This window comes from Balaenoptera acutorostrata, chromosome 15, assembly GCF_949987535.1.
Source record: "Balaenoptera acutorostrata chromosome 15, mBalAcu1.1, whole genome shotgun sequence".
NCBI classification, from domain to species: Eukaryota; Metazoa; Chordata; class Mammalia; order Artiodactyla; family Balaenopteridae; genus Balaenoptera; species Balaenoptera acutorostrata.
Window position 1 is genome coordinate 83,538,949 of NC_080078.1, and position 23,384 is coordinate 83,562,332.

At 44.2% G+C, this 23,384-nt stretch overlaps 1 protein-coding gene across 1 annotated transcript; it reads left to right on the plus strand.

Moving 5' to 3' along the window:
- The first annotated feature begins 21,435 nt into the window (after positions 1 to 21,435).
- Positions 21,436 to 22,823, plus strand: MC3R (melanocortin 3 receptor). The gene is made up of 2 exons (XM_007185272.2): positions 21,436 to 21,468; positions 21,798 to 22,823. Exon 2 carries the CDS (start codon positions 21,861 to 21,863, stop codon positions 22,821 to 22,823), a length of 963 nt encoding a protein of 320 aa, XP_007185334.1. The 5' UTR covers positions 21,436 to 21,468; positions 21,798 to 21,860.
- Positions 22,824 to 23,384: the final 561 nt, after the last annotated feature.

The window sequence follows — 23,384 nt, forward strand, 5'->3', positions numbered from 1 at the left end:
GAGATGGAGTGTCGAGAGGGTTTGAGCAACAGAAACGTTTAGGTAAGAGAAAAGGGAAATGAACCAATTTGTCCAGGGCTTCTCCATACATCTCTGCAAACAGAAACACTAACCTGTCGCTTCCTGGGAGTCTCAAGCAGCCGTTGTTTTGCATCTCTCCATCTTCCAGTTCATGGTTCCAGATAAACTCATCAGTGAGCATGGTGATCACACAGTTGCTCACGGTGGCTGAAGACTATTGAGCAATATGGGCCACCTTGCAGGATCTTAGGTGCATTTGCACACATGCACTTGTGTATCTATGGAAACAGGGGTGAAAAGCCATTCCTCTCCTTAATGCTGGCAACTCGAGAGCCACCCAATGCAAGAACTGCAAATAGATTTATTTATGTAAAAATATTTATTTAAAATTTACTTACATATAAATATTTCATTAAAATGTTTAGATGCTCAAATTTTATTTTTTTTTAAATAGATCCTATTGGAGTATAATTGCTTCACAATACTGTGTTTCTGTTGCATAACAAAGCAAACCAGCCACATGCATACACACGTCCCCATATCCCCTCTCTCTTGAGCCTCCCTCCCACCCTCCCTATCCCACCCCTCTAGGTCATCGCAAAGCACAGAGCCGATCTCCCTGTGCTATTCTGCTGCTTCCCACTAGCTAACTATTTTACATCCGGTAGTGTATATATGTGGACGCTACTCTCACTTCGCCCTCCCACCCCATGTCCTCGAGTCCGTTTTCTATATCTACCTCTTTATTCCTGCCCTGCAACTAGGTTCATCAGTACCATTTTTTTTTTTTTTAGATTCCATATATATACGTTTAGATGCTCAAATTTTAAATGTCAGCTTTATTTAAATACTTTTGTTTAAAATGATCATTTTCATTCATTAGGATTTTTAGTTGCTTTTTGTTTGAGTAGATAGTGTTAATGTTTTGAAAGGAAAGTAACTTTTAGAATATATATAAACTTCTTAGGTTTTACTTAATGTATACTTTTATGAAAATATAGTTTGCTACACTTTGGTTTATAAAGTACTTTTTAAACTTCCTTCCATGATTCTCAAAGTGTGGGCACAGCTCATCTGTACTGTTTGTTAACAGTGAGTGTGGAAGATTGGCACAGAAATTGAGAGTGAGCATTTATCTTATTTATCTTATACCGTCATCCACTGGAAACCGTTCAGACATAAGTCTCTTCCACGGCGGGGGTGGGGGGCCTGGAATCACACTTTGAATCGCACTGCCTGTCATTACCGTCAATAAAACATAAGTTACATGAAAAATCTTCATTTCAGCAACATAATTAATAGCTTGGCTGAAAAGAAGGCAAAATAAACTTTGTGGAATAAATATGAGTACATCTATCTTTATTACTCAATCCTCAAATGTTGCCAGCTCATGGAGAGAACATCCAAACAACCACAATAATATTTTATCATCTTTATTAATTTTCCAACTTGGTCATATGAAACCTGAGTTTTGGTTTTTTAGTATTGAATATTAGTTTTATATTTGTTTGTAATTATTGCTGTTAAAGTATATATGTCAAGGTGGCAGGACAGAGCTTATTTTAGTTAGCAGTTATGAGCTTGATTTCTATACTTTCAACATTGAGACATCTAGCGGGTGGACCTCCATTTGAACTCTTGGCCTGAATCCCACAAGTGTTAGTGGGTCTGCGCATAATCATGCAGAGGAATAGTGGGCAAAGCTTGCCATTTGAGGAAACTAGATAAGCCTCCATAGACTGCATACTTTTTTTTAACCCTTACCCCCAAACCAGCTCATGGGCCCCTTTGTCTCATAACTGACCAAGGACACATGTGGGTCTTTTAACGCCTGACTAGGAAGCACCATGAACTTCAGAGCAACCAGACAGCACAAAATACAAAGGTTGAGGGAAAGCTGGTGGTCCATAGGGCAATCAGGAGCCCTGTGGGCAGAGCTGAGAGGTCACAGCAAAGACTGTAAGCCCACAAAATCCAAAAGATTTACTATCTTTACAAAAGATATTTGCCAAACCCTGACCTAGATCTTGGAGGGCTTCATAAACCAGGTTAAGGGATTAAGCTTTATCATAAGGACAGTGATGATTGGATGATTTAAACAGAACTGACACAGATTTACAACTTTAAAACAACCACTCTGACTGCAAAGTAAAGGATGGAATAAGGAGGGAAAGAATGAAGATGGAGAGTCCAGTTGCGAGTCTGTATCAACAATCAGGTAAAAACGGAGGGTAGCCTGGACTAGAGATGGCAAAGTTAAATGAGCTCCACTCATTTTAATTCCGAATGCAGTTTTTGTTCCTGCACTGTCTTCAAGCACCACTAGATGGCGCCACCTCATAGAGAAAAATCCCACCTTTATCTTCAATATCTAAGTTCTTATTTCAGTGTGCTGGGCTAACCCTTTAGAAACTTAAGAGCTGTAATTCAAGTATTTCATCGGTTTAACCCTTGGAGTAGATTTTAAGAAGAACCTACATCGTCAGTTAAGTTTATGTCTGTATTCTGTGGGTTTTAGCAGAACAATAAGCAAGGGTTTTATCAGAAACGTAAAGATGAACTAAATTCACCTCTCCAGTTAAAATATGCTGGTGTAGGCAACAGAAAAATGGACAAAGACCCAATTAGCCCAATTTACTAAAGAAGATATGCAAAGATCAATGGGCACCCCCCCCCCCCGTAAAAAAACTGCTCTGCATCACTAATAATCAAAGAAATGTTCATTAAAACAAAAATAAGATAATTTAGGCCTAGCAAGATTTTTTTCTGAATGATGATCCCAGCATTGGCAAAAGCATGATAAAATGGGCACCCTCAGGCATTGCTGATGAAAGTGGAAACTGGTATAATATTTCTAAACAGCAATTTTTCCATAAATATCCAGAATTTTTTTTTTTTTAATTTCACTGCGCCACACAGCATGTGGGATCTTAGTTCCCCGACCAGGGATCGAACCCACGTCCCCTGCATTGGAAGCACAGAGTCTTAACTGCTGGACCACCAGGGAAGTCCCTATCCAGAATATTTTAATTCTGTGTATTCACTGGCCAGTGAATTCACTGACTTCTACAGGTATCTAAGGAAACAGTTACGAGTGTGGACAAAGGTTTTCACCTAAAATATCTACCACAACATGATTTATAAACCTGAAAGCAAGCTAAGTGGCCAACAGCAGAGAAATCATCCATCAGGGTATGTCTACACCTGAGTGAATGAAAAATTAATTCCTGAGCCTCTACCCCATGCCAGGCACTGTGCTGAATATTGAAGACACAGCATTGAACGCAAAGGGCCAGGTCCTCACTGTCCTAGAATGGAATTGTTAAAGGTGTGCTATTTTCAGAGACTATTTCATGAGTTGGGAAAATGTTCATGATATCCTAAATGGAAGCAAAAAAGATTTTAAAACTGCATATGCAGCATGCTGCAAACTTCTTTAAATGTACATTATGATAGAATATGAAATTTTTCAGCCCACAAATTCATGTGTGCAAGAAAGTGCACACTTCTTTATTTTTCATAAATCAACTTGATTTTACTTCTGAGCTCCAATCCTGCAAAGGGGTTAAGAAATTCGGCCTCAGTCAGGCTCGGCCCTTCCTCTTCCTACCCTCCAGGGTTTAGTCAAGGTTCTCACCCAGGATCCCAGTGTCTTTGCTCATGTGCGCATAGCAAGGGTCCCAAAATGCCCATTGCCAAGGCCCTGTGGTTCTGCCAGATCTGCTGCTCTGGTCTTTCTGACCAGTAAAGGTTACAAGTCTGGCAGACACTTATGCTAAAATCCCCAAAAGCAACCTTGGACACTCCGTAGGGCCTGCCACTCCAGGTGTGGTCTGAACCAGCAACATGGGCATCACTTGGGTACCACTGGATCAGAATCTGCATTTCAACCAGACCCCTAGGTCATTCGTGTGCATATTACAGTATGCACCGCCCTAGGAGGCCTTATCATACCTGCCTGGTACAGCCCAGGTGGAGCTCAGGTTGGGGTCGTTCTGGGAACCCTGGGGCTAATCACTCATTAGCCCCAGGAAATAAAGACAGCAAAGGAAGGTCTTGTAGGCAGCTTCAGCCTGCTGCCCTGCCCCTGCTACAGGCCCCCCTCCCAGTTACAGAAGATCAGGCCCTGCACCTACTTTAATGAGGGAAAAGCAGGAGAAAAACTCAAGGAAGAGGTATAAATTCTAGTCACAAACATATCTTGTTTTTCATAAAATCAAGACTAAAAAGAAAATATCATAAAGAAGGTAGCAGTAACTAAAACTAGAACTACCACACGACCCAGCAATCCCACTACCGGGCATATACCCTGAGAAAACCATAATTCAAAAAGAGTCATGTACCAACATGTTCATTGCAGCTCTATTTACAATAGCCAGGACATGGAAGCAACCTAAGTGTCCATCAGCAGATGAATGGATAAAGAAGATGTGGCACATATATACAGTAGAATATTACTCAGCCATAAAAAGAAATGAAATTGAGTTATTTGTAGTGAGGTAGATGGACCTAGAGTCTGTCATACAGAGTGAAGTAAGTCAGAAAGAGAAAAACAAATACCATATGCTAACACATATATATGGAATCTAAAAAAAAAAAAAAAAAAAAAAGGTCATGGAGAACCTAGGGGCAAGTTGGGAATAAAGATGCAGACCTACTAGAGAATGGACTTGAGGATACAGGGAGTGGGAAGGGTAAGCTGGGACGAAGTGAGAGAGTGGCATGGACATATATACACTACCAAATGTAAAACAGATAGCTAGTGGGAAGCAGCCGCATAGCACAGGGAGATCAGCTCAGTGCTCTGTGACCACCTAAAGGGGTGGGATAGGGAGGGAGACGCAAGAGGGAAGAGATATGGGGATATATGTATATGTATAACTGATTCACTTTGTTATAAAGCAGAAACTAACACACCATTGTAAAGCAATTATACTCCAATAAAGATGTTAAAAGAAAAAAAAAAGAAGGTAGCAGTACTATAACTTATTTTATCTCTTCCTTAAGCTTTTCTGCATTGTTGTTTTTCTACAATAAATATAAATCAATTTACAAATAGAAAAAAATTAAACATCCCTCAGTGGAGTAAACTCATGTGGACAAGACATCTAGATGCAAAATGAACCCAGAAAGAACATGAGAAATCGGACGACTCGGAGTAGAACTGAAAAATAACTTCTTAGACAGAGGGCACATGTTCATTACATCCACTGAAAGTCTGGCCAGATTGCTCAAAAGGGGTGTCTAGCATCTTCTCAGTGCCTTGGAATTTATTCATTTAATCCTATTTCCTGTTACAATTTTTGAGCTTTTAAAGAAAAAGAAGAGGGTTCCATGGTCATTGCAAGAGGGAGAAACCTGCCAACTCGTGCATGTTTCTCCTTTTAAAAATAATGCGGAAATTATAGGACATTCCAATAAAACTGAAGCTCTTGTTTCAAAGGACTCTTAGCATGAATTACTGAGATAAGTGGCTACTTAGAACAAAATCCCCGATACCAATTACAAGCCCCTTGTTGCTGGGTTCTTGGGCTTCTACAAAACCCGCAAATGGCTGGAGCCTCGTTGAGGTCAACGTAAGGGACACGCAGCATGTGGGATGGATGTTTCCTATTTCCTGCCACTTGCTCCAGAGGCAAAGTGCCCAGGAGGCTCGGTCTCAATTTTCTGAGACCCACCTCCTCATCCTCGTGTCAGAACTCTCCCCTGGGAAGAGCTGAAGAGAGGAAATGGAGTTAAATGTATAAGCAGGCAGGCGAATGTGCGCCGATGTTTATTTCCAGGAAAAGTTGGCGAAGACCAAAGCAAGTCATGGCGCATCTGGCCAACTCATCCCTCCTTTGTGCAAGTCGTTGTTGAGTAAATCGAGTGGGATTGGCTAGCAGACCCTCACTGAGACACCTTCTTCTCAAGAACAAGGGCTTTTTTGACTCCAGCCCTGCCTGAGCCTAGCAGAGTTCCAGCTCACAAATGATGAGCTTCATCACGCTACACCACTCACTGAATTAACACATTTTTTGAGTATCTACCATGTGTAGAGTATAAAATCTCCCCATTCTCTGCCATCTCACAGGCACTTTCCATGGACAACATTCCTAAGCCTCTGAAACCCACTTCTTAAATTCAGAAGACTTCTCACGAAAGAAAATACATTCTCTAGCACAGAAATCAAGATGAGAGCTGTAGCTGCATTATCCTGGTATCAGTGAGGATGACATTTACTGAGGGTGACTAATGGTGGCTTTGAACAAATGGAACTGTTCTCACTCTCAGGTAGAATCCTCATGGGCCAAGATGCTGGCTGGAGCTCCAGCCATCACAGATATCTTCAGAGAGCAGGATGGAAGAAAGAACAAAGGACAGAGATAAGGGCAGAGGTAAGCTCTCCTTAGGGAGTGTTGTTGAAAGCTACCACACAAAGCTTGCATTCTCATCTTATTGGCCAGAATTTAGCCACACGGAGAACAGAGTATTTGCTCTGGGTCGCCATGTGTAATCTTGCTGTTATCACGGAATGGTGGAGAGTAGATATTGAGGGAGGCAAGCCAGCCGTCCCTGCCATCATGTGTCTGTTTGATCTTAGACTACTGTCGAGAATGTATCTGATGAATCAAAACATGCGCGTCACTTTAGTCCCTGCATTCTGAGCATCATTTAAAATTTAAAGGTGAGCTTCATTGGTGGTGTCACTCGCTGGCTACTTCAATAGCCTCATCCGCTTGAAGTTCCCCAGCTGGAAAGATTCTCTAGGCTGTGAGGAGCCCTGCCTGCTGCTTTCCAGCAATTTAGCTATCAGTGGAGACTGGGAAACAACGGAAGCAGTGAATAAGAGGGAATAGCAAAGTCAGTGGAAGCAAAAAGGAAAATCACAGGGAGTCGAGGGTTCATTGGGAAGGGTGAATCATTCATCTCATGAGCTTTTTCTCAAAGGGAAAAGCGTCAGTCTCCTTGGGTTTTAATTACAGCAAATCCTAGGCTTAAGGAATATTTGAACCGAGGAGAAGTTGAACCAGTACATTACCACCAGGGCATCTAGAAAATTAGCAAGTCGAAGAGGAAACAAAGCATCTTTGGGGACCTATGAGCACCTGCTAGTTGCTTTATAGTTTGAGAAATTGCTAGTTATCGCCAGGAATTTCTGGGATCAGATGACCTTACCCAACTCCAGGATCTGACTATCTGATAAACCCTAAGGGACCAGAAATAATTCCATGCCTAGACCTGGGTTTCTCAACCTCAGCATGACTGACATTTGGAGCTGGATAATTCTCTCCAGCGGGGGCTGTCCTGTGTGTTGTAGCAGCATCCCTAGCCTCTGCCCCCTAGACGCCAGTAACACACTCACCTAGTTGTGACAACCAAACATGTCTCCAGACATCAACAAATATTCCCCCGGGTGCAAAACAGACTCCCGTTAAGAACACTGGTCTTGATCTCCTTTTAGAATTTTGTAACAGAGACTCAAAGCTGATAGCTATGGATTCGGGTTTTATTCAGAGACTACTGTATTATTTCAGTTTAATATTTTCACTCCTTTGTTCTTTCCTTCACTCATTCAGTGACCTTGGGACTCAGGAGTGGCCAAGGCAGGGAAGTTTATTCGCCTGGCAATCGACACACTGGGGCCTCGATAAGCCCTGTGTAAGGATTGTCACGTGACTCCCACAGCTGCCCCAAAAGCCCATACTATTGTTATCTTCATTTCACAGATAAAATAACTGAGATTCAGCAAGGTTAAGTCATTTGCCTAAGGACACACAGCTAGGAGATGTCTGGTTGCAGGAATTTGAACCCATATGATCTGAACCCAGAACCTGCACTTTTAACCATTAATTTAGCATCAACAACACGCCAGACATTGTGCTTGGTGCTTAACATCATCTCCAACAACCTGAGAGGGAGTGGGGGTTATTGGCCCCATTTCACGGATAACGAATCATGGCTCCCCGCCTGCCCCTCTGAGTAAAGCAGACTGCTATGAGAGTTGGAGCCACTCTATGGAAAGAAGTCTTTGGAGACTGGATGCAGCAAAGCAGCTCTGCTCAAACCAGCTTGGAGTCCGTGGTTTGGGTCATTTCAGGATTCTGATTTTTAACCATTTGGCTGCATCGTCAGAGTTCTCAGACAACTTGAAGTGGAATTAACCTAGTACAGAAAACAAATGGTGGAAAATACCCCATTTACCCTAGCAGTATCAGCAGCAAACATATAATACATGGGGAGGAATTTAAGAAATATAAAGAAAATGTTTTCACTTTATTAAGACATGAAAAGGAAAAAAAGTAAAGCCTATTCTTTTAGGTGGGAAGTCTCAACATTATGAAGATGTCAGCCTTCCTTAAACTCATCTATAGATTTATCTAAGATAAAACGTTCTTCTGAAGGCTACCCCGCAAGGGATGGGCACGCACAGAAACCAAGGAAGTCTGGCAAACAACAACCACCAATAGTTACTGAGAGATTACTAGGTTCCAGGTACCTTAGCTAGGTCCTAGCATTATCCCCTTTTACAGATGATGAAACTGGGGTTTTAGAAACTTGGTCAAGATCCCACAGGTAGTACAAGCGGGGGGGAAGGGCAAGACTGGAGCCCAAACAGTCTTCTTTAAACATTACATAGTATTGACCTCCTCTTTTGCCCCCAAAGTAGGATGTGGTCTGTCTTTCTTTAAAAAGAGAATCTTGGTCATCTTGAGGAAGTGACACTAGCGATAAGAAATGGCATACCTTTTAATATCACTCCTCAAAAAAGGTTAATGGATGAAAAGAACCTTGTGGTTTTATGACACAATGTGTTTACATATCACTTTGTATATCCCTCTGTTAAAAGACTTATGATGTTATCTTGTCAGTGTCTAAGAGTCTATTCACCTTGTCAGACTATAAGCTCCTTGAGGGCAGAGACTACCAGTAAGGATGCTTTTGGCCACAAATAACATAATAGCCTACTAATAGGCTCAGATTAAATAGCAATTATGTTACTTAACAAAAGCTTATAGGTTCAGTGGTTCAATGATTGCAGGTCAGCATTGTCTTTCTCTCCCCTCATGGTTACAACATAGCTGCCCTAGCTCCAGACACTGTATCTTCACCAAAATGTATCTCAAGCAGAAAGCAAGTTAGGAGGGGCAAAAGTCTATCTTCTTATGTGCTCTTCTCTTTTCAAAAAGGAAAATAGTTACCAGTAGCCCCTAGACAACTTCCCCTTATGTCTCATAGACTAGAGTTGGGTCACATGACCACACTTTTTGACCATTAAAGAAGAAAGGGGAGTAGGATTGCCGTGACAGGTTTAGAACAGTTATGATTTATTCCCTGAGATTGGGCACACTGCCACCAACACAAAGTCTGGTTTCTGCTACCAGAAACAAGAGGGGATAGTTGTTGGTAGGCAAACAATAGGGAATGTTCCAATGACCAGGTCTGTCGTTTCATCTCTAGTGTCTCATATAGTGCCTGACACACACTGAGTAAATGTTTGTTGAATGAATGAGAGACTGTATTAGTCAGCTCAGGCTGCTACGGTTCAGACTACAGCCTGGATGACTTAAAAACAGAAGTTTATTTTTCTCACAGTTCTGGAAGCTGGAAGTCCAGGATCAAGGTGCCAACACCATGTCCGGTGAGAGAAACTTCATCTGATTTGCAGACAGCCACCTTCTTGCTGTGTCCTCACAGAGAAAAAGAGATTGAGAGCGAGAGAGAGAGAGATTTCTTCTTCTTATAAGGCCGCAGTCCTATAGAATTAGGGCCCCATTCTTAGGACCTCATTTAACCTTAATTACCTCCTAAAAACCATCTCCAGACCCAGTCACTTTGAGGGATTAGGGCTTCAACATACGAATTTTGGGGAAACACAATTCAGTTCATAGTAGAGACCAAATGAATAAATATATGACAAACAAATGACCCAATGAATGAGTGAATGATCCAGTGAATGAGTGTGTGCACAACTGGATGAATGAACGAGTACATGAATGAATGACCAAATAAATGAATGGCAGCAGGGGTTTAGTTAGATAATATTTCAGTACCAACAAAGGCAATAGTTTACAATTTAATATAGAGCTAAAATACATGCTGAAGTTTGACTTCTGGAAAACCTCCCGAAAATGTAATTTCTCCCTTCAGGAATGTGATTGAATGAATAGCATTTGGCATTTCATCACATCATCTTGTGACGTGTTACCCAGCAAAACACGCCACTGATCATCAAAAGGAAGAAAGCCAATGGACGTGGATGAGCGTAGAAGCACCAGGAAAGCAAAGGTTGGGAGCACACGTTCTGCAGATGCTAGCCCACGGCGACATCTGAAGGACAGCACAGCGAGCCAGACCGGCACTCAGCCTTCACACCTTGTTCTCAGGCATCACGTGCTCACGTTGAATGCACCAACCTGGACACTAAGTCAAGCCTATCACGTTACAGCTGCCACCTGAGTGCTCTCCACTGGGCAAATCTCAATTCTCAGAAAAGTGTGGGCACATTCAAGGCAAAACCTAGACAATTCATCATCAACCAGGAACTCGGTTTTTTTATTTTTCTTTGAAAAGAATGTTTTCCATAAAAGCCTTGGCTTTTTAAAAAAAGCCATTTCTAGCAAAGAAAACATTCGTGTTACATGGTTTGGATCACATTGGAGAACTATTTTTCTCCCTCTGCTTCAGGGAGAAAGGTTCCAGTGGCAAAACAGTCAACCCAACTGTCCTTGGAGCACTTAATGTTCTTCTCTCCCATTCCACTTTATATGATGTCCGTATCTATTTTTGTCAACCAATGTTCCTTTAAATTATGAATTCAGCAAAACGAGAAAACCTTCATGGTCAGCCTCGCAGGACTCTGAAGGGTACAACTGGTTGCGGTTTTTATATCTTACTCAGTAAGAGAAAACTGCCATGGTTGTGCCTACCATTTACGAAATCTTTTCTCAGAGAAAAATCAACTTAAGTAACAGAGGAACACAGAGGAACCATGTCAAATGGTGAAAATTAATTCCTCTAACCAGGTCTCAACTATTACATTTTTATAGCACTTGCCATGCTCTATTATATTTATTATACGTCCCCCACATATACCACTTCTTGGCTCCTCAAGAGCAGAGCTCGCAAGGATTATTGACAAGAAGAGGGTCCTGGGCAGGATGCTGTTAAAAAAGGTAGTGTTACTGTGTTGGAGTCACAGGACAATGCAAACTCAACTCCACGTGTTCTGGAATGTTCTACAGAGAGAGAAAGAGAAATCACCTAAATAGTGAGGGAGAGTCTCGCCTGCGCAACTCTCAGTAAGTATAAGCCCAGGTGCTCATGAGCTGAAAGACATGAATCTACTCTTCCTTCCGTTGGTTTGTGTTCCCGTGGCCTCTCCTGGCGGGAGCATCTCCCTGGGGTTTGGGAGGGGGGCTCTGACGCCCCATAATTTTCGCTTCATGTCTGGTTTTAGAACTTGAACGCTCCTTGAGGAGCTCGACCGTAAGCGGACTTGACTGAAGGAAACGGATCAAGGTGTGATCTGGCAACGTTTAGATGCCGCAGACAGGGCTGCGACGGATGGGCTGGTGCGCTGCCCAGGTCCCCCTCCAGGACTGAGAGCTCTTTCCTCAGCTGTGGGGAGAGCTGGTGGCCAAAAGCAGTCAGCTGAGTCCTTCTCTGAGGCCTGCTGGCCTTCAGCTGAAGAGAGGTGCCTGCGTGAGGCTGCAGAGGAACAGGGGAACCTCACGCAGATGACTGCTCGATGCTGGGGTACAAACCGGCCCCCTCAACCCGGGTCAGTCCAACTCTGCGGGCCTCTCCAGCGCCAGGGCTTCTGCAGAACTGACTGAGGACGGCACTGCGAGGGCAGGCAGGTCAACTCCCCCTCTGCCCCATCCTACTTCCCCCACCCCACACAGGTGAGCACGCCTCCAGAAAGCTCCCACCCACCCATCTCCATCCTGGAGAACCCAGCCTGCAACATGGTTCTGTGTGTGAAACCCTGATTCTAGAGAAAAGGAGAGAACAGGCTATCCCCCCCCGCCCAACTCTGCAGAACAGGGTAGAAGCTGATGAAGGAAATCAGACCACACCCTCAAGTGGAATTCATTCAGGGCTGGACACCATTTTTCACAAGGATTTTCCTTAAAATGGGAGACTACCCAGTCTGGGAGTGTCTTCCTGGAAGCTGAACGCTGCGAGCCCAAGGATCTGGCACCTCCAGGTAGCCAATCCCTACTGACCCAAACTGGAACGTAAGAGTGCGTCAGATTCTTGGTTGTAAATAACAAAACCCAATTTAAATTCTGGCTAATTTAAACAGAAGAGGAATTTACTAAATGAGGTTGGGCAGTTCACGGCCACTCCGGGGAGGTCAGAACATTGAGCTTAGAGGCCATACAACAGGAATGATGCCCAAATCACACTCCTGGGCAGCTCCCCGTGCGGAGCCGCTGGCCACCATCACTGGTCACACACCAGGGCACTGGTATGAACACAGCAGCCGGGACATCCGCAGCCCCCTTTGAATGCGGGTGGTCCTCTCCCACACCAACAGGATGAACTCGACACGAGGCTCGCTCCTCCTAGCACTGCTTCTCAGCCAACGTCTGAAAATGGCTAGATCTCTTTCCCTGCTACTCAAAGTATAGTCTGTGGACCAGTGGCAGCAGCACTGCCCAGACCTCCAGAACCAGAAACTGCATTTTGACGAGATCCCTGGGTGGTTCAGATGCACAGCAAAGTGAGAGAAGCTCTGGCCTGAGACCATCCCATCCTGGAGTGGGGCAACTCAGTGGCGTAGACCCTGGCCCCATTAACACCACAGGGTAACGCCTCCAGAAACACAACACTCAGAACACAGGACTCAAGTGCTAGAGAGGCAAAGGAAACAAGAGGAGGTAAGGAAGGTTAAGGGCACTCGATTTTGTGATTGAAGGAAAGAATACAATTATAAAGTAGTAAGACTGATTTTTTTTTAACCAGGAAATAGAGAGAGATTATGTTTGTACACCATGGAGGGTTTTTTATTCATCATATCTGGTCCTTCAGCCAGACGTGGTGGCATCTCAAAGAACTGAGAGCAACGTGGATCATTTGTCTTCTATATTCAGAAAATTGCCTTTTATCACTAATTTGACTCAGTTGCTACAACTTGTTAATCAACGATAAGAAAATGGACTTGGAGAAGCAAAATTTTACCCTAAGTTTCCAAAAGAGGTTCCAGCAGAGAGCAAAGAAAGAATGTTCTTTTAAAACACACACACACACACACACACACACACACACAAAGTACCTTGAGCTGTTCCTTGCACTGAAGTGTTCAGAAAACAAAATAACTCACTGTTTATAAGATCTTGAAATTCAAGAGATTAAGAGGAAGAGATGTGTGGTTTCGTTGTTTTTAATGTTCTTATAACTTTTACACTGAATTTTAAAACTGGAAAATTTACAGAATTTATTTAAAAATTGGGTTTTTTGTTTGTTTACTGAAGTATAGTTGATTTACAATATTGTATTAGTTTCAGATGTACAGCAAAGTGGTTCAGTTATATATTTTTTTCAGAATATTTTCCATTATAGGTTATTAGAAGATATTGAATATCGTTCCCTGTGCTATACAGTAAATCCTTGTTGCTTGTCTATTTTATGTATAGCAGTTTGTATATGTTAATCCCACACTCCTGATTTATCCCTTCCCCCCTCCCTTTCCCCTTTGGTAACCATACATTTGTTTTCTTTGTCTGTAAGTCTGTTTCTGTTTTGTATATAGATTCATTTGTATTATTTTTTTAGATTCCACATTTAAGTGATATCATATAATATTTGTCTTCCTCTGCCTGACTTACTTCACTGAGTATGATACTCTCTAAGTCCATCCTTGTTGCTGCAAATGACAATATTTCATTCTTTTTCATGGCTGAGTTATATTCCATTGTATATATACCACATCTTAAGCCAATTTTCTGTTGTTGGGCACTTGGGTTGTTTCCATACCTTGACTATTGTAAATAGTGCTGCTGTGAACATTGGGGTGATGTATATTTTCGAATTAGGGTTTTCATCTTTTCTGGATATATGCCCAGGAGTGGGATTACTGGATCATGTGGTAACTCTAGTTTTAGTTTTTTAAGGACCCTCCGCACCGTTTTCCAGAGTGGCTGGTCCAATTTACATTCCCACCTACAGCTGTTGGTTTTGTTTGTTTGTTTGTTTGTTTTTGAATTTGAAAAATGAGAAAGTCAAAAAATGGAGGCTTTTGTGATCCAAAAGTTAAACACAGCCTAGATGAGCATATTTTTTACTGTCACATAGAAATAGAAAGTAGATTAGTATCGAAAGTTGTCAGAGGCTGAGGGAAGTAGCAAATGGGGAGTAACTGGGAATGGGGACGGGGTGATGAAAATGTTCTGGAATTAGACAGTGGTGATGGCTGCACAACCTTGTGAAGATGCTAAAAAACACTGAACTGTACACTTTAAAATCATGAATTTTCTGGTACCTATATCTCAATTTTAAAAAGGTAAAGAGATATTTACAGGCATAAAAAATATTAGGAACCTAGGGTATGAGTAAAAATAAATCTTAAAAGTAGTTGGGAAATAAAAGTTTCTTCAAGGCATAGGATTAAAATATTTGGACACTGAGTTGAAAAAAAATAGCTGATTTTCCCCTGCATGGCCTTGAGACAAATAAATATATACAGTACTTGTATGTAAACATAAAATTTTAAATCTGCAAATCAACAAAAAGAAAGAGAGAAAGAAATGAAGGAAGGAAAGAAGCAAAGTGCCTGGTGCACTCGAATGTTCAAAAGGAGGCTGTGACATCATCACGGCAGAGTGAACGCGGTGGCGCAAGGCAGTGTTGGTCTGGTGGAGAAAGAACGGGAAGAGTACATGGGAAGGAACAGGAGACCATTGAACAACCAGGTAGGAACTGCCCTCCCATTAGCATCACAGCTAATTAATATTCATGTCTCACTTAACCGTGTCCCTTCCTCGGGTGAACGTAGGGATTTAAGACCCAGAGGAAAGTCACATAAAAATGTTAAGACCCCTCAGGCCATACTTGAGTCATCAAAACTCAATTACAAAGCACCCCCTTGAGGGAATTCCCTGATGGTCCAGTGGTTAGAACTCGGGCTTTCACTGCCATGGGCCTGGGTTCAATCCCTGGTCAGGGAACTAAGGTCCCACAAGCTGCACAGCTCCCCCCAAAGAAAAAGCACCTCCATGATGTCATCCATCAGGTGTCCCATGCCCCTGGTATGATGTGACGAGAAGGCACCTCACCTGCGTGCTATTCTTTCCAGAAACCCATGACCCCAGTCTAACCCTAAGAAAAACAGGGGATAAGCCAAATTGAGAGATCTTCTGCAAAACACCTGACCAGCCCTCCTCCAACTGCCAAAGACACGGAAATCAGGGAAAGACTGAAACTGTCACATACTGGAGGGGACCAAGGGGACAATCTGTGATGTCTGTCTTGGGGTGGAGGAACAACGTGCTCATGGTGAACAACCATACAATCCTTGATCCAATTTCCAGGCTCTCTTGCAGCTAGGGTAGAGCACGTGACCCAGCTCTAGCCAACGAGGCATCATCGTAATTCTACTGTGAAGAAGGAATTATACTAATGCTTTGTGAAGAAAGGTGTCTCTTCATAAAGGGTAACAAATTCCACCAGCCTCCGTTTTCGCAGGGTCAGTGGGGAGGAGCCTCGATGGTTAGTGGTGTCATGGAGGAGGCGGAGCTTGAAGAGCAGGGTGAGTGGCCACAGGAACTGGAGGGAAACCAGGAGAATGTGGTGCAGTCAGAGCCAAGAGAAGGATCTAGAAGGCAAGGAGTGAGCGATGGTGCCAGATGCTGCTGAGTCAACAAGGGTTTCAATGATAAGGAGGTCACCGGTGCCCTGGGCAAACCTGTTTCTATGAAGCGACCAAGGCAGCAGCCAAGAGTGAATGGATTGAGGAATAAGATGGAAAAGAATGGAGAAAGCAGGTATCCACAACTCTTTCAAGAACGTTAGCTGTGAGGGGAGGGAGAGGGCTGAGGAGGGGCTGCAAGAATAGATGAAACGGCCAAGACATGGGAGCAACCTAAGTGCCCATCAACAGAGGAATGGATAAAGATGTGGTCTATATATACAATGGAATACTAGCCATGAAAAAGAATGAAATAGTTCCATTTGCAGCAACATGGATGGACCTAGAGATCATCATACTAAGGGAAGTAAGTCAGACAGAGAAAGACAAATATCATGTGCTATCACTTATACGTGGAATCTAAAGACCAAGGCACACTCCCCCCTCTTCTGATAGTTTCCAGGTGGTATCATCCTCAAAAAGACAAAAGAATAAAATTTTAAAACACATTTTAGTTAAACTGTCTCCCAGAACAGAAGAAGAAAATAAAGGAAAATAGAAACTTTTTTGGGGTGGGTGGTAAGACCAATCAACAGAATACAAATTATAAGGGAGGCTTCAAGGAGAGGGAATAAAGTTGAAGCTGGAGATGATAAGAATAAAATGTCGGTCCAGGTTGAGGAAGCAATTAAGGATGCCTAGGAAAGCTGAAAAAATGCTCAGCAACGGGTCCCAAGTTGCCAACCTGGATACACAAGAGCCGTTAGCTTTGGGTGGTTCTTAGGACTTCTAGGGGACAAAGGAAGAGCCAGGAAGCTGAAAATGGGCTGCACGTAATGTATCTTCACAAGTTTAATGCTTTCAGAAAGGATGTCATTCACTAGCATGATAGCACATCATTAGCAATTCTTTATGTGACTATAATCCATTTACAACACAGGGAACACTACTGCAATCGTATTTTTAACAACTTATTAGAGTATATTTATATACCATAAAATTCACCCATTTTAGCAGCACAAGTGAATGATTTTTAGTAAGTGTATCGAGTTGTGCAGCCATCATCATAATCCAGTTTTCCAACATCTTCATCACCTCAGTTATGTCCATTTATAGTTAAACGCCATTGCCAGCCCTAGTCCTAGGCAATTACTTATCTACTTTCTGTCTTTATAGATTTGTCTTTTTCTGGACACTTCATATAAATGGAAACATACAAAATGTCGTCTTTTATGTCTGACTTCTTTTACTTAGTGTAATGTTTTCGAGGTTCATTCCTGTTGTGTACGTATCAGTATTTCATTCCTTTTTATTGATGAACAGTGCACCATTGTATGGATGTACAAACAAATGACCCAAATGACCTTGTCTATCCTCACCAGCTGATGGACATTACATTGTTTCCACAATCTGACTACTATGAAAATGTTGCTATGGACATTCACATTCAAGAATTTGTGTGGACATGTGTTTTCATTTCTCTTGGGTAGGTATCTAGGAGAGCAGTTACTGAGAGTCATATAGTAAATCTGTGGTCAGCTTTTTACATTTTTGATAATTGTTTTCCAAAGTGGCTCTACTTCAATAATATTTGATGTGGTCAATTTTGCTAGATGCTGGTATATAAAGAGGAGTAAGACAGTTCCTACCCACAAGTGGCATAAGGTCTAATAGGAGAGAAAATTATAGATAAAATTACAGACAAATGGAGTCACTTCCTGAGAGTACATAAAAAGTAGGGTCGGGGGCTTCCCTGGTGGCGCAGTGGTTAAGAATCTGCCTGCCAATGCAGGGGACACGGGTTCAAGCCCTGGTCTGGGAAGATCCCACATGCCGCGGAGCAACTGGGCCCGTGAGCCACGATTACTGAGCCTGCGCGTCTGGAGCCTGTGCTCCGCAACAAGAGAGGCCGCGACAGTGAGAGGCCTGCGCACCGCGATGAAGAGTGGCCCCCACTTGCCACAACTAGAGAAAGCCCTCACACAGAAACGAAGACCCAACACAGCCATAAAATAAATAAAAATAAATAAATTTTTTTTAAAAAGTAGGGTCTATCAGTTTTTTATACAATTAAGATGGTCTAGAATGGAAGAAGAAAGCTATGAGCTTCTTCCTTTCAAACATTTATTGAGCACCTGATATGATTCTGATAGAAATTAGAGATGACTAAATATGGTCTTGTTTCAGGGATTGAGTTCAGCTGAATCACTTTGCTGTACACCAGAAACTAACACAACATTGTAAATCAATTATACCTCAATTAAAACATAAACAAAAATAAAAGACACTTTATCAACGTTGCTGCTGTGGGTGATGAGGGCTCAATGTCACGGGACATCTGGGCAGCACACAAGGCATCTTCGGATGTCCGCCTGAAGGGCAGGAGGCTGGAGAGGTACCCATTGGCTCCAGCCCTCATTAGTTGAGGGTTGTCCCAGGTGGTGTTCACTCCCCCTCACTTCCAAGCTGAACTGGATCAGGCTGGGAGGGCCACCACCCACCCGTACATCAGAGAAGATCCTGGGGCAGAATGTGGGTGGAGCCCCTTCGACCTGGGACCTGACCGACCTTGTGATTTGAAACCAACCTTGCAGGGAACTGTCCAGCAAGAGGCGGCTGAAATCAGAAGTGGCCAAGGAGTGAATGGAGATGCAGGCATCAGAGGAATCTCCTCCTCAGAAACAATTAGGATCCATGATAACATCTAAGCGTTGGTTCTAATGACCTCTGGCCAGTGCTGTCCCATGTCGGTGGGATGGGATGTGACCTATAATTATGTAACAGTCTGCATGTCACGAGGGAGAGGAAGGAGTGCCCAACTCTCAGTTTTGGGGGAAAGCGGACAGGGTAGTTGAAGGGCAAATAAGAAAGTGGCCAAAAAAAAATAACTGACATTTGAGCTGGGTCTTGAAGAATAAGAGGAATATGTCAGGCACAACATTTGGGAAGAGCTTTTTGGATAGAGAAAACACCCAAGTGGATTATTTCTTAGGATAAGAATCTTGTTACAGTTTATTGTAACAGATTCAAAACAGGCACCCACACATGTGCCAACAACATATCAAAACACTGACAGAGACTTTCGTGTCTTGCAATTGTTGTTAATAAAGCCAATTCATTTATAGAAGATTCAACTAAAAAGTAAGGCTGTATTTGTGCTGCTCCCTCAGGAAAGCAGAGATAAGCGTTTACAGGAGAACAAATCAACACTCATTAGCAATGAGGGTACCTCTGAGAATGCAGGTTTTATGTGCCAGGCCCCATCTGCTCTCTCTCAAGGATGCTAAAATCAGGACAGAAGCAGAGAAAGATGGTCAGTGCTCAGCCCAGGCCAAGCAGAGAGCAGGGAAAAGACCTAGTAGTCTTAGCTTTACAGGTTAAGATGAGTGCCCCTGAAACCACAGACCAGGACAGTATAAACATACCTCTGGATGTGAGCCTGAGGGTGAGGAAGAGAAACCCCCAAAAGGATTAGGATTGTGTTTTTCCCCAACCTGGAATATGCGTGGCTTAGCATCAGAAATGAAGTCACTCTGTTGAAAATAAATAGAAGTGTTTCTCATGCCCCCTCAGTTCACGGACTGGGATCCATATTCAGGTGTATTTCTTTATTTTAGTAGAAACTGAAAATGATGAGACTATCCCCAAACACTAGGAATGCATGAAAGTGTTCTTCCAACGCTCTCTGCTGAATTTGGTATCTTTTTCATTCTTGTCAATCTGAAGTCTCGTTTTGATTTGCATTTCCCCGACTCCCCAGAAGGCTGAATATCTTTTCATACGTTTATTAGCCACCTGCATTTCCTCTTCAGTGAATTCCTATTCCTATGTTTTGCCCTGTGTTCTAAGAAGTAAATCATCTTTTTCTTATTAATGTGAATGTATTCTTTGTATAGAAGAGACAGTAATCTTTGCCTATGGCAAGTGTCTTCTTCCTGTTTGTCTTCTGACTTTATGTTGATTTTTTTCCACACTTAATTTCTGGTTACCCATCTTGCTAAGAAGACCTCTCCACCCCAACGTGTTATAAATTTTCTAAATTTTCTTCTATTTCATATGCATGTTTCTTCTAATACACACACACAGTCACAATCACAGTCACATACACAGTTAGATGACAGTTGGACGGTTAGAGCATCAATCCACCCGGAAGTGATGTGTGGGTACGTGACGGGTGGGGCAGCAACGGGACTCAGTGTGTCCAGAGTTTACATCGCCCTCCTGTGCAGCATCACATCTGACATGACCTAAGCATTAAAGTCAACTGCTAAATTCTGCCTTTAACATTGTCCAGCTCAAATGGCATCTCCATCCTCCCTGTTACTTAAGGAGGAAGCGGAGGTGTTCCCTGGGCTGTCCCTCTCCCACCATCCCATGTACCATCACACTCGAATCTCCAGGCCCCTACGTCCTAAATATCTCTGTCCACTCCTCCCATGGCCCCATGGCCACCTCCTTGCTTCAGGCCACCATCACCTCGTCCTGAATCTCTGCAGCCCTGGCCTCCCAGGCTCTGGGCTCATCCTCTCCCAATCCAGTCTCCACTGTGCAATGAGGACTCTTTCTAAAATGCAAACCCCATCTCATCTCTTCCACAGCCCCTGCAGCATTCAGGATACGGTCCAAACTCCCACATATGGCTGTCCCTCAAGACCCAGGCACCTCTCGCCTTAAAAAAATAATAATAACTGCAGCCTCATTTCTCAAGTTGTGTCTCCCAGCTCCACAGTCCGGCCAGAGAAAACCATTTAAAGTTCTTCAAAAACACCAAGCTTGCTTTTCCGTAGATCTCAACCTTGGCTATGTCCCCCCCGTCACCCGTCAAAAGTTGAAAACACACTTGCCCAGGTCCTGCCCCTGGGTGATGCTGATTCAGGAGGTCAAGTGCAATCCCCGTGCCCACATTCTACAGATGATTCCCACGGCCAGGGTGCAGAACCACTGCTTGTAGCCTCCAGGTTGTAGGCATGTTATTCTCTCTGCCCAGAATCCTCTTCTACCTCCTCGACCCCAGTCCCCACTCACCGCTGAGTATCGCCTCTAATTCCTTGACGTCAAAGCTTAGATACTCCTTCCTCCAGGAATTTCCTTTGACCGTCCAGGTTAGGTGGCCCCCTCCAGGCTCCCCCAGCCCCCTGGCATTCCCCAATTCAAGCATTCATCACACTGTACTATCATTGCCTGATTTCTCGTCTCCCACCCCAGACTCTGAGTTTGGGGGAAATAGGGACAGCGTGTCTGTCTTGCTCACCACTGAATTTCCCACACTGGGCAGAAACCTGACACGTGCTAGGTGCTTAGTAAGTGTTTGCTACCCACCCCACCCCCCCAAAAAAAATGAATGAATAAATGGACGAAAGGATAGCTGTGGCCATTTCCATGACAAATAAACACTGCTCAGCCAAGCCAGCGAACAGATAAGCAGCCTGGCCTGCAGAGGGCACCAGGCTGCTTTTTAATCTCTTTCCAAGCCCTGGAGCCCGTACTGCTGTCAGTCAGAGAGGCGCCCCGATGCTCAGTGGTCATTTCGCTGCGCTGAAGATTAAGTAGGAATTGTTTGCCTCCAGCCAATGCATAAAAACTGAGTGTCCACCCCTCACTCCTAACAACAGGTACCACTTCCTCTGTCTTGCTATGAAAACTGCTGTAACTGTAGCAGCCAGTGGCTGGTTTTTTATTCCCAGGTCGGGATATGAGAGAGGCTGAGAGGGAGAGAGAAGGAAGGAAGGTAAGAAGGGAGGGAGATAAGACAGGGTATCTATAAAACTGTTTGTCCTGGAGAAGCAGAGGAAAGTTCTCTGTATGTCTCCAGGCTGACTTTCTCTCTCTCTCTCCCTCCCTTCATCCTTTTATTCTGTGGAAGAACAAAATCTAAGTCTAGACTGGACAAGCATCCAAAAGAAGGATCTAGAGGGAGATTTCTTTCTTTTCCTGTAACCAGCAGCCGCAGCCGCAGCCTCTGGACCCTGCTGGAGCCCCGGCTCCGATCAGCCGTCTGTTGGCAATGAATGCTTCGTGCTGCCTGCTCTCTGCTCAGCCAACGCTGCCTAATGGCTCAGAGCACCCTTCCTTCAGCAACCAGAGCGGCAGGAGCTTCTGCGAGCAGGTGTTCATCAAGCCTGAGGTCTTCCTGGCTCTGGGCATCACCAGCCTGATGGAGAACATCCTGGTCATCCTGGCCGTGGTCCGGAACAGCAACCTGCACTCTCCCATGTACTTCTTCCTCTGCAGCCTGGCCGTGGCCGACATGCTGGTGAGCGTGTCCAACGCCCTGGAGACCATCATGATCGCCATCGTCAACAGCGACTACCTGACCTTCGAGGACCAGTTCCTCCAGCACATGGACAACGTCTTCGACTCCATGATCTGCATCTCCCTGGTGGCCTCCGTCTGCAACCTCCTGGCCATCGCCGTCGACAGGTACGTCAGCATCTTCTACGCGCTCCGCTACCACAGCCTCGTGACCGTGAGGAAGGCGCTCGGCCTGATCGCGGCCATCTGGCTGTGCTGCGGCGTCTGCGGCGTGGTGTTCATCGTCTACTCCGAGAGCAAGACGGTCATCGTGTGCCTCGTCACCATGTTCCTGACCATGCTGCTTCTCATGGGCACCCTCTACGTGCACATGTTCCTCTTCGCCCGGCTGCACGTCAAGCGCATCGCGGCACTGCCACCCGCCATCGGGGTGGCACCGCAGCAGCACTCGTGCATGAGGGGGGCCGTCACCATCACCATCCTGCTGGGGGTGTTCATCTTCTGCTGGGCGCCCTTCTTTCTCCACCTCGTCCTCATCATAACCTGCCCCACCAACCCCTACTGCGTCTGCTACACCGCCCACTTCAACACCTACCTGGTCCTCATCATGTGCAACTCCATCATCGACCCCCTGATCTACGCCTTCCGCAGCCTGGAGCTGCGCAACACCTTCAAGGAGATTCTCTGCAGCTGCAATGGCATGAACGTTGCATAGGATGCAGGACCACAGGAAGGGTTATCGGTCTGATCACTTTCGACCCTCCATCCAGCCAAAGTGTTCAAAAAGAAGGGGGAAAAAATACTTAAGAGACATAAAAATGTGTTTACAGTCTTGGTCGTGTCTTTTTGTTGTTGTTGTTGTTTTGGGGGTTTGGGGGGCTTTTTTCTGGCCGCGCCAGGTCTTAGTTGCAGCAGGCAGGATCTCTGTTGCAGCATGCAAACTCTTTGTTGCGGCATGTGGGATCTAGTTAGTTCCCTGACCAGGGATTGAACCCAGGCCCCCTGCACGGGGAGCATGGAGTCTTAGCCACTGGACCACCAGGGGAGTCCCAGTGTGTCTTTTGTTTTTAAGCCTGCAGAAAGCCTTTTGAAAGGAGAAAATGGTCTAGAACAGGCTCTCTGAAAGGATGCCAATGTGGGTTAAGTCACAAACTCTGATTTCCTGAATAGTCACTGGGGGAAATCCGTGGAGGCTGCTCTGGGCGCTTTCTGCATTCATCTTCACGCACCCAGGCTCTGTGACGCCTGCCTGCACCGTGCTTCCCACCCATGCCCT